Source organism: Penaeus chinensis, chromosome 36 (genome assembly GCF_019202785.1).
Source record: "Penaeus chinensis breed Huanghai No. 1 chromosome 36, ASM1920278v2, whole genome shotgun sequence".
Lineage (NCBI taxonomy): Eukaryota > Metazoa > Arthropoda > Malacostraca > Decapoda > Penaeidae > Penaeus > Penaeus chinensis.
The window spans coordinates 2,673,566-2,685,357 of record NC_061854.1 but is presented as its reverse complement, the minus strand read 5'-3'; the positions used below and the strand labels follow the sequence as shown (position 1 = coordinate 2,685,357).

At 32.3% G+C, this 11,792-nt stretch overlaps 2 protein-coding genes across 3 annotated transcripts; one reads left to right on the top strand and one right to left on the bottom strand.

Moving 5' to 3' along the window:
* LOC125045013 (kynurenine/alpha-aminoadipate aminotransferase, mitochondrial-like) lies at window positions 1-8,103 on the bottom strand. The gene is made up of 11 exons (XM_047642038.1): window positions 8,022-8,103; window positions 6,857-6,924; window positions 6,108-6,276; window positions 4,817-5,006; window positions 4,401-4,532; window positions 4,000-4,149; window positions 3,652-3,831; window positions 3,286-3,412; window positions 2,889-2,938; window positions 2,386-2,544; window positions 1-2,227 (listed from the first exon to the last, which is right to left on the bottom strand). Exons 2-11 carry the CDS (start codon window positions 6,921-6,923, stop codon window positions 2,171-2,173), a joined length of 1,281 nt encoding a protein of 426 aa, XP_047497994.1. The 5' UTR covers window position 6,924; window positions 8,022-8,103; the 3' UTR covers window positions 1-2,170.
* Window positions 8,104-8,240: 137 nt separating this feature from the next.
* Window positions 8,241-11,418, top strand: LOC125044693 (biogenesis of lysosome-related organelles complex 1 subunit 2-like). 2 transcript variants are annotated; one of them, XM_047641520.1, is made up of 3 exons: window positions 8,241-8,317; window positions 9,258-9,510; window positions 10,122-11,418. In XM_047641520.1, the coding sequence occupies exons 2-3, from the start codon at window positions 9,262-9,264 to the stop codon at window positions 10,389-10,391; spliced, it is 519 nt and encodes a 172-aa protein (XP_047497476.1). In that variant the 5' UTR covers window positions 8,241-8,317; window positions 9,258-9,261; the 3' UTR covers window positions 10,392-11,418. The 2 variants fall into 2 exon arrangements, with proteins under 2 accessions (XP_047497476.1, XP_047497475.1); XM_047641519.1 differs by having other exon boundaries at window positions 8,243-8,317; window positions 9,255-9,510.
* Window positions 11,419-11,792: the final 374 nt, after the last annotated feature.

Genomic DNA, 11,792 nt, shown 5'->3' with positions numbered 1-11,792 from the left:
TTGTACTGTAATTTTAATTTTATTCATAGTATGTAAAACAATGCTACTTGATAACCAACAGTATGGTAATTGGTACTGACAGTTAACAACCAGCTGAACTACATAATTCTTTATTTTCTGAAATATCAAATAATATAATTTCCACTGATGTACAACTTGATGCAAAAGAATGGTCATGAAGTAAAAACCATCAAGAGTTTTGTACTTACACTGAGGTAATAAATTTTACGCAGCCTGTTAAAAAAGAGAAGCTGATTCTGGAGGCACTTTTTTAATTAACCTAAAGCTGCTGGTGATGTCATGTATGTACATGCCATGCACTGTGAGTTTAATTTATCAAATGTTTTTACACATGCAAGTGAGCCAATAACGAGTAATACCTGTCTCACATATTCCTTGATTTTCCAACATATTTTCTGGTATCTAATACTGTTAGTAATGTCAATAACACAATAATGATTATAATGTCTATAAAAAATAAACAGCATCATCAACATTGATAGTAATAGTAAAAAAATATATAATAATAATAATAATAATAATAATAATAATAATAATAATAATATCCCTCAAACTCAAGGAAAGGTGAAATCAGGTTAGGTCACAAGGTCTACTAATTGACTCCTTTGTGGCTAAGCACTTGCAGAGACATGTGCAAAGACATTTAACAAAACGAAACTACAGTGAATCCAAGATTTTTCCAGAGACTTTCGGTTAAATCCATATACATGAAATGTAAATTTGGAAATGGTAACAGCTGATAACAGAAGATGGACAGAATACAGTTAACCTGCCTTGAGCACAGAAGACTAGAAAGAGATAAATCAGTGAAGACAATAAGTGCACACAATTGTTTATCAATACACAAAGTGCTTCTAGAGAAAAGCACAAAAGCTCTACTTATCTATGAAATAAAATAACCCAAAACAACCCATGTTTATGCATTTTTTTTTTCTTCTAATTACCTAAGGAAATTAAATAAAATAATTCACAATGCTGGATGAACAGTGTTGACAAGACTAACTCAATTCAATTTTAAAACTATAAATAGAAAGAAATGTTTCTTCATGTGGCACATTAAAATATATCTTTCACCTGGTAATTCAACCCAGACTTATCAACACTTCCTTTTCCTTTCCCTTCAGTCATCCACTTAATTACAAGTTGTTGACACTGACTTTTAAAACAATATATATATGGCTTCACATAAAAAACAGAAAGAAAAAATAATTACATCAGTGCAACAGAAAATAATACCTAGTTTATAGCACCTGAAAAGCTAAATATAAAATGATCATCACTTATTAATGTATAAAAAATACTTTTAAAACAAACAGTGGTTGAATTAACAAAAAAGACTCAAATCATGAAAAGTCTACTTGCTTATGAAGCATGAATAAGTAACCTTTATGAATATATATAATTTCTGAAACCATAACCACTTTTTAGAAATCTCAAAGCCTTTATGTTTAGAGTCACTGGTAGATTCCCATTCTAAAAGTAGAGGAGATTCCATGTTCAAATTGATATTTACTTCATCTTTGTCAATATCATATTCATTTTGTCACTGACAATGATGTTTACTTCTTATTTCTCTGCTTTCTTGTTCTTGTTCTTATTCTCCAACTCTTCTTTTACTACTACTACTACTACTACTACTATGACAACTACAACTACAACTACTACTACTGCTACTACTATTACTACTACTACTACTTCATTACTTCACTTCTACCATTGTAACACGATGAATGTCAAAAAATATATAAAAAAACAATATATTTTGATAACCTTAACTTCAAAATTTATGCAAGGATATGATATTCTAGAGCAACACCAAATGATATGTCAAGAACCACACTTAGCACTTAGACATTAGTAATGTAATAAGAGATTTAGTGAAGATGTTTATAAATAAGTATCAATTTACAACATTCACGAAGAAATGCCCAATACTTATTTTAATGGTTACACATTTCATACAAGAATCAACATCGAGAATGGGATATGTAGTAGATAATGGCAGAAATTTCCTTTAGTCCCTTATTTACAAAACATGAATCTCAATGCATGACAAAGCAAAATCTGTACTCATTGTGTGAGAGAACCATATCTTCTGAATAAAAGTTCAACTTGGTCTTGAAGCATATGTAAGTTGGAAATCTTTCACTTAAGCTTTTTGAAGTTCAAGTTCTTCTCGTATCAAGTCAGCCAAATTCTTTAGACCCTGGAAAAAAAAATATATCAATAAGCATATAATATACAATGACATAGTTTAAGAAAAGTCATAAGAAATAATAATCATAGACTTATGCATGTAGTACAGTGCAACAAGTATTTACAATGACTAGTTTTGTCAGTGTCTTTTAATAAAACCAGTCCTACCTTATCCATCTTCTCTGGAGTGACAATGGAAAATGCAGCTCTCATATATGAACAAGGTATGGTAGGGTCGCACATGAATGCCCTGCCAGGTACAAGAATAACATCCTTTTTCAAAGCTCTATTCAGGATCATTTCCCATGTTTCACTCACACCAGGAACCTGTTTGCAAAAAAAAAATCTATTGTCAGCAAATCTATAATATGACCAAAAATTTTCAGAAAAAGAATTGCAAAATACACAAGTGCAGAAAACCATCACCTAATTATGCACATGAGGTAGTATCTACAGCCACAGGAGGATATTAGGTTTCCCCTCAACACAAGGGGAAATATGAAATGAATACCTGTGTATAAGCTGAAGGGGAGAGGATAACAAAACCAAAAAGTTCCAAGGTTTTCAGAAAAAGGGGCATTGAGTTTTGGGTAGATTTTAGATAAGGATTATATATCTGTCCCTATAACATTCCTGATATATTATATCTAAACTTATACACCTAAACTTGCCTTGAGCCAGAGGAACATTCCACCTGTTGGAACAGCCCATTCACATAGACCTGAAAAAGAGAATTTTCACATAAAAACACAAGTAATTGATACCAATGCAATCAAATGTTTATGATTCATCCATCTAAATAACTGTTATGATATTCAAAGGTACTTATAATAAAGTCTTAATAGAAAGGAAAATTTATCTTACATGTTCTAAGAGATGTATCATTTTAAATGCTAAGACATATTTATGTCAATATCCTATGTGATAATATGCTCAGTTCCCTCCCTCTTTTTCATTTACTCTTACTTATTGCAATGTCTACACTCTTCTGTGTAATGTTCTATAAAAAATAAAAACACTCACAAGGAAACATAAAAAAAAAAAAACAATCTTTCAGAGGCAACAGACCTGTAAGGTGTTTTTCTGCTGCTTCTAACATGGCTTCCCTCTGCTTCAAGTAAAACTCCTGAACTGCTTCTGTGTGCTTCAGGAATCCATCCTCTCCCCACATCTCAAGCAGCTCACTGATCAGTACCTTAAATCATATACCAGAAACAGAAGTATTTACTCCACCCACTTATTCAACTATTCTACTCCTTATATGAAAGAATTTGTTGAAAGGAATATCACAAATATTTGTACTTATGCATATCAGGAGATATGAGTCCTCCTTCTACATGACCAAGAATCATTACAATATACACAGCAAAATAGCAGACATAAATTATACATAAATGATATATTTCCTGCGGACACTCATATCTGCATTATTACCTGCGACATGGAAGATGCATGTAGAATTGAGACTTGCTTGTGTAAGACAATCCTCTCCACAAGTGGTTTTGGCCCGGTTACATAGCCAAGTCGAAGTCCTGAGCTTAGAACTTTGGAGAAGGAATCAAACCTTATAACTCTCCCTTCTGTATCCATACTGAGAAAACTAGGAGGGAAGTCCTGCAAGGTATTAATATTTATGATGAGGTTAAGTTTATAAATAACTGAAAAATTCAATATTGATATCTGCAATAACCAAAGGATAAACCAAATCTGTTAAATCAAAGCAACTGTAGCTCATATGTAACAATCATAAAAAAATCCTAATAAATGCATTGAAATTCTCACCTTTAAGTTTCCAAACTGCACAAAGTAGTATGGATCATCTTCAAGAATAATAAGATTGTATTCTGAGGCAATGTCATATATTTCCCTCCGTCGTTTCTCGCCTACAGATACTCCAGTTGGGTTGCAGGCATTTGGGTTGATGTACAGTACCTAAACATTGGCATACAATGGTAAAAATGTATCAATATGGTCTACTGCACTGTGCATGATATTATCAAAATGCCATTTAAAGCAATGAATTGCAAAAACTATTCACCTTGCAGAAATATGCAGAAACATTGATTTACTCTAAAAGTTTTCATTCGGGCATACTAAAAAGAGAAAAGAATTGTTATCTATATAGAATACTGTCACAAAGACTACAGAGTAATAATTCAATATATTTTCCACCATCAACTTACTTTTGGAACTCCTGTCTTGACATCTCTAATTTCTTCTGGTTTCCACTGGGACAAGGCTTCTTTTAAGGCTTTAGGATTCATGCCTTCATGATCACACTGCACTGCTACATAACGTGGTTCAAAGGGGTTTAGCTGTTAAAGAGAATAATTATATACATAAAGGTATAACACTTGGATATGGAACTCTAGGGAGCAATCTACTTTAGCTAAACTATGGGTTATAGTCAAATTCTTAAAAAAAGAAAAAAAAGAAAGAGAGAGAAAAAAAAGGGATATGGATATGTAACTTACATAACTAGTTTGCTAAACAATTCAGAAATCCTCCAATATAAACAAGACATCATATCAATACCTGCCGGTTAACAAATTAATTCGCTTTCAAAATAAAACATCAGCGATACAGATCAGACACTCACAATCGACAGGGTACCGGTGTAGCATGGTTCTTGAGTCACAACAAAATCCCCTGGCTCAATCATCATTTCCAGTGCCTTACACAAACCATCCTGGCTCCCTGCCGTAACAATGAGTTCACTATCAGCCCATCGTGGTGGTGCATGGAGTCTTTCTGTTAAGGACTTCAGCTTTTTAACCAATGGTGGGTACCTGTAAGGTCAAGAAAATTTGAGAAAAGAATGATCTGAAAGTATGAAATACAGTATTCACAATACCTAATTGTAGAGTAAAAAAAAAAAAAAAAAAAAAAAATCATTAAAGAACAATGAACATGAAGCAAAGTCCAGCATGACTGCGTGGTAAGGATGACATACATAAATCTCATCAGTTCTACCCTTGAGCTTTTACCATGTCAGCTCTAGATGCTGTGCTCTCATACTGGGTGCATATGACAACTTCCATGAGATCTGACATAACAGAGGTTCAGCTTTACAGAATATTTGTTCTTTTCACTTGTCTCTGTCCCACTGTGGTACATGTTGGCCGTTTGTCAAGAAAATATCTGAAATCAACTTTTTTTTTTACATATTCATAAATCCATTGCACAATTTTTGCCTCTGATAGTGCTGTCCTTGCTTAACCTGGTGTCATTTTTAACATCACGTATGATCCAGCTCATGGACATGAACACATAACCTCCACACTAGATAGCAAGAGAGAGCCCTTTGTGTCATGGTGCCAGCATATTACTATATATATGTTATTACATATTATATCAAATTATATCTCACTCATAACATCACATATTACATATTTTACATATATAAATATCATTTATCTTATATTACACAATATATCAACAATTATATATGAATGTATATTTAAACATATATACCTATCTACATATGAATCAGTAAACAGTAAATATCTTTGAAAATTTTGTAAGACCTATGCCTAATAAATACTAACATTAAAACAAGATAATGTAATTGCCTAGAATAGAACTGCATAAAGAGACAGTAAGATAAACACTAATAGAATAACAGAAATGACACATACTGCCTTAAAGGATAACTGACCAATCTGATATCAAAAGATGTATATACTTCTGGACAGGATAAGTAACCCCCAATATGTTTATTATGGCATGGTAAAGCTTGCAACTTCCCTAGCAACTTACTCAAAGCACCAATCCAAGCTCTGTCTTACCAGAGTGTAAATAATGGAGGTTTGTTGATCCTTTGGTACAGCAAGACTCACTTTATGCACTCCTGTTCCGGCAATATGCAAAATATGCAACTGCCTACCTACCCAGCTGTTGGGCCGTACTGCAAACAGTCTGTCATAAGCTTCGGGTGAATTGTGATAGCTCGGCCATCCTTCATGGTTACAGAAGCAGCTTGAAACGGGAACATCTGAGGGTTTGGCAATCCCCCTGCCATGAAGACCAATTCCGGTGATGCATCGGTAAGCAAGTTTGCTGAAATCAGAATAATTGTGTTAGCTCAGCACACTCTTTACAGCACTTTTGCACAGGCTTCTATCATCCACTTTACTTATTATATCTAATGCTAACTAGAGAAGAAAATATGAATGTGAAAAAAACATAGAAAAACACACACACACACACACACACACACACACACACACACACACATACACACACACACACACACACACACACACACACACATATATATATATATATATATATATATATGTGTGTGTATATATATATGTATATATATGTATATAGATATGTATATGTATACATAATGCATATATATACATATATATAAATATACATATATAATGCATACATACATACACACACACACACACACGAACACACACAAACACACACACACATTTTTCTAGACAGATTATAATCACATCTTATATTCAATCAAAATTGAAGTAAAAATCCCTTATCACATTTTCTACACATATACCTATGAATGCTATATGCAAGACACATATATATGCACAAAACTTTTACCCCATTTTATTAAAAGAAATTTCTTGACAATAAATCTAAAAATCTCAACCCTTTCACTTACTTAATTCACGTATCAAAGAGGGCTGACGGTTCTGAGATAATTTTGTCAAAAATCTTGAATAGTTCATCCTAAAATATAAAGAGAAGAATAAAATTACAAGTGGAATAATTCAATATCTATGCAGTAATACTTGAATGAAAAAACATGAGTAAAGATTAATGAATGTATAAATCACATGTGACTTTATGATAAAATTTGTTATTGAACTCTTGCATCTGCCCAATCTGGCCTTAAACTGAAATAGGGAATACTATAACATAACATTCCAATTATTAACAAAACCCTTTGATAATTGGCCCTCCTGTTTGGTTGGGTGAAAAGCAACCTTATCGAGTTGAGTAAAATTAGGGAGGTAAATATCAAAATAAGACTGAGCCAAGCCACAACTAAAATATAATATAAAAAAATTAAATAAAATTAAAAATACATTTATGATTTCTATGTATACACTGTAAATACATAATTCTATTATTCAGTTTAACTGTCATATAAAAAGCTTCTTTTCAGACTGATTATTAGAGTTTACCAATCATGACAATTATGGCAATTTTGCAGTTATGTTTATTTCATGATAAGTATAATAAAATATTATTATTATTCTGTATTCATCATTATTAATTGTTACTTGTATTGATAAGACACATAATAAAAATAATAATAAACAACAACAAAAATATAAATACATATATATTTAAAAAAATAATATCACAAAATAGAGTTTATGATACAGTAATTTATCTTCAAGGTCACAAATTAAATAATAAATAAATAAATAAATAAATATATATACACATATATACATATATATATACATATATATATATATATATATATATATATATATATATATATATATATATATATATATATATATATATATGTATATGTATTAACCTCACATTTCACAGTGACATACACAACTTCAACTCCCTCTTCTGACAGTTAATATCTTATTATAAATAAAAGAGAGACAGAGAGAGAAAAATAAAAAACATAATTCCAAACAAACACACAATTACGTAAAAAAATATATACATATAATTTGAGATCCATTTCCACTTAACGTTAACTTCGCCTATATCTCTATGACCTCTTTTTGAACCCTATTTCATCATCAGTCCAGAGGATGAACTGAAAGCTATAGATAAAGGAGAGAATAACGAACCTGGCTGACAAGAGGGACGAAATAAGAGAAAGTCGGAGAAAATAAGGACGTTGGGCAGCCGTCCGTCTCCCTTTTTGCACTACGCATGTAACCGTTAATATTTATTTTTAGGATAGTTTAACTTGATTTATTTCGTTTCAGGGTTTGTTGTATTTAATGATGAAATAATCTTTTATGGGTAAAAATGTTTATGTGTAAATATGGCACCTTCGGCGAAAATAAATATTGTAGGGTCGTATCCCCATTTCTATTAAAGGGAAAATCGATTGTTTACAAACAAGGGTTTCCTCCCACAGGTACGATAGGGAAGGAAAAAAAGCAGGAAAACTGTGACGTTTGTTCAAATATCCGCTTCTGAATACTTAGCTAGGGTGTAGAGGATACAGCAGATGTTAAAAGCACTGAGGAAATGGAGAAAAAAGCAGACACATATCCTTAAATGTTGCCTGTGATGATGGGAGTCATTGTCGAAAACACTATACACTCCAGTTACTATTAGAGTATATCGGGGAATGTGTATATATATGTACTGACGTATTCTGTGGGGTCATCATATATGATGTTAAATGTAGACTTGGTGATAAAATTATCTGGTGTGATTTTCTTCGTGCATATTACACATTTAATAAAATAGGTAAAACGTCACTCTTTCAGTGGACTTTTTGTTACAGACCCAAGAATTACTACATTGTATATGGTCTACTTTGGTGTTATTTGGATAAGTCTGAGTATAGTTTTAGATATAAATAACTTTATAGATAATTTTATTGTGATATTTTTAAATATTTGAAGATATCATTAGGTCAACCAATGCTTTACTTATCTTGTATATCTAGTAAAGTATACAAGTCAAAATTTAGAGATGATTATCACTTATATGACTTTTCATTCTCAATCTGGGAGATTTTATTACTTCGTACTACTTAGGCTATTGTAATTGCAATAATGATCATATGGAAATCTGCACAACAGGAATGAGTTCTTTGTGTTAGGCTTTAATTATTTCATTGTTTTCTGAGTGATTCTAACATTAAGAAGTACTACCTCACAAGTTGAAATAGTTAATGACAACAACTAGAAAATAAGCCAAAAGTATTATGTTTTTGTTTATGTGATAACATCTATCTTTGTTGTTCCCTTTGAACTAAATCTGCTTTCTTCCACTTTTCTTTCCTCTTTATGCATACCTTTTGCTTTGCTTTACTCAGTAGTATTATTAATAACTATCTTTAGCAGGTAGATGCTAAAGGAAATGGATTTAAATAACAAGGACGGAGAAACTGGGCCTCCGGGGCCCAACAATCGACCACAGGAGCCTTTAGCCAGAGGAATTGTTGATGACGATGATGGACTCAGCGATTTTGGATCCCCAAAACGAGGCCCAACCCTGTCCACAAGCACAAGTAGTTTTGAAGCACTGGACCCTCATGATCCAAATCTAAGTCACCTAGCAACTCTGATGTTTTCACACACATCAAATTACTTACAGGTATTAAAGTTTGAATAATACTTCATGATTTCAGATTAAATTATATAATACAATGTATTTGTTATCCTATATTTGCATGTAGTTGCATATTTTGTACTTGTGCATATTATATATATTGGCATTTTTATATATATATATATATATATATATATATATATATATATATATACACTTAGGATTAATAAAATACACTTAATTATTTTTTAGTAATTTGTATGATTTCTTGCATAGTATTTATCACAGCCAGATGATGTGTCATTTGGAGGAGGGTAACAAGGAGTGCTACTCCTATCCCCCGTGCTTTCAAAGGGGCCTCCTAATAAGCTAAATATAAAACATTTCTTATATGCACATCCTATCCCATCCCATCCCATCCCATCCCATCCCATCCCATCCCATCCCATCCCATCCCATCCCATCCCATCCCAACACATCACATCACATCACATCACATCACATCACATCACATCACATCACATCACATCACATCACATCACATCACATCACATCACATCACATCACATCCTCTCTTCACATCACATACTGCATTACACACAGTTTTCTGTTGTCCTTTTACTGTAAGTTTTGTCTAAACTGTTTTTCTTCCACAGGGAGAGTTATCTGCAGTCCTTGAGGATTATGCATTACTGGAGCAGATGAACAAAGCAACCATCACCAAATATGCTGATATGCGACAAATAGGAGGAAGCGTCAGTCGAGCATTGAAAGACCTTAATGAAAAGTATTTAGCACTACAGCCATATCTAGACCAGATTGATCAGATCGAAGATAGTGTAACTAAGCTCGAAGCTGCTGCTTACAAACTTGATGCATATTCCAAGAGACTAGAAGCAAAATTCAAAAGCTTAGAGAAAAAATAAGATGTTTTTTTAAAATGATCCCTGAATATCATTACTTAATTTTATTTGGTGACTGTGCTTCATTAGACCCAGTACTGAAGTTTGTGTACTGTACTGTGTATTGCTTCATCTGTTTGTAATTATAATTAACCATTTGACTACAAGGGTAACAAAAATAGAACCCCAGCATTTATGAAGAATCCAAAGGAACTCATTGGGTCTCACTGTGGGAAAAGACAGAATTTGTGTTCGACCAACAATACCCACAAGCCAGCATTCCAGCTAAGGGTGGGAGGTCATTCAGAACCGGTTTTGCACCCAGCACAATACCTTTATCAACCATTGAAAAAGACCAGCTGCCAATAATGAAGTAAAATGTGTATCATCACACAACAGTGACAGAGAAGTATCTACATACACATGTTACTAGAGTGACATAGAAGTAACATTGTACTTATGAGATGAACTTTAAAAAATAGTTCAATTATTATTACCTCTGTGATTCAGGACTGTGAACAGCAGTGGAGAATTGAGGGCAAGGACGATGATGAGAGAATGGAAAAATTTGAATATTTGATTCATATCCACAACAAAATTTCTTTGATATTTCAAAATTCCATAGAAAAAGTAATTGTGATATGTTTATGTAAAGATGCTAGTCTGAAACACCAAAAGAGAAGACACCCACTAGAGTAATTATTAAATATGTTTGGACAGTGATTTTTTTTTTATTCAGCAAGAGCAGTAACACTCTTAATAGCTAAATTATAGCGCTCAATAAACCTTGAATATGTGCAGATTATATTTTAAACTGGCTGTTATATCTTTTCATCTCTCTTTTTGTGCTTTAGAAGAACATTAGATGTGTATTTGTTCTTTAAAAACCTACATATATCCTGTGAAATGATATTCAATAATGTGCAAACATTATGTTATTGTATTTCATTATATAATTGATATGTAACATAGACAATAGATATTTATATCATATGAAAAATACATTGTGATATTTGTAAGTAATAAATTCTAAAAGATACAATTAACCATATGCCTACTTTTAATTTCCTTAAATTTTTTTTTTTTGTTGTTTGTGTGCATTATATTTGTTTATTTTAAATCAAGAAAGGATACATGTCTCCATATCAGTGATTACAAAGACAAAGGAACTCACACTGAAGAAAGGAGAGTACTACAACCAAAATGGTACATTCGCTTTGCTGATTTTAATTTAAAAAAATGAGTTATCCCCCCTCATGCACATCCCTGCAAGTGACTTATCACTGCCAGGGGTCCTAGTAAATTATATTTCTACAGTGACTAGGTTTAATTTGATACAGAACAAAGACCAAATCTAGATAATACGGACCTCAATGTAGACCTCATGAACTTCCAACAAAGGTCGAATTTAAGTAATAATAAGTA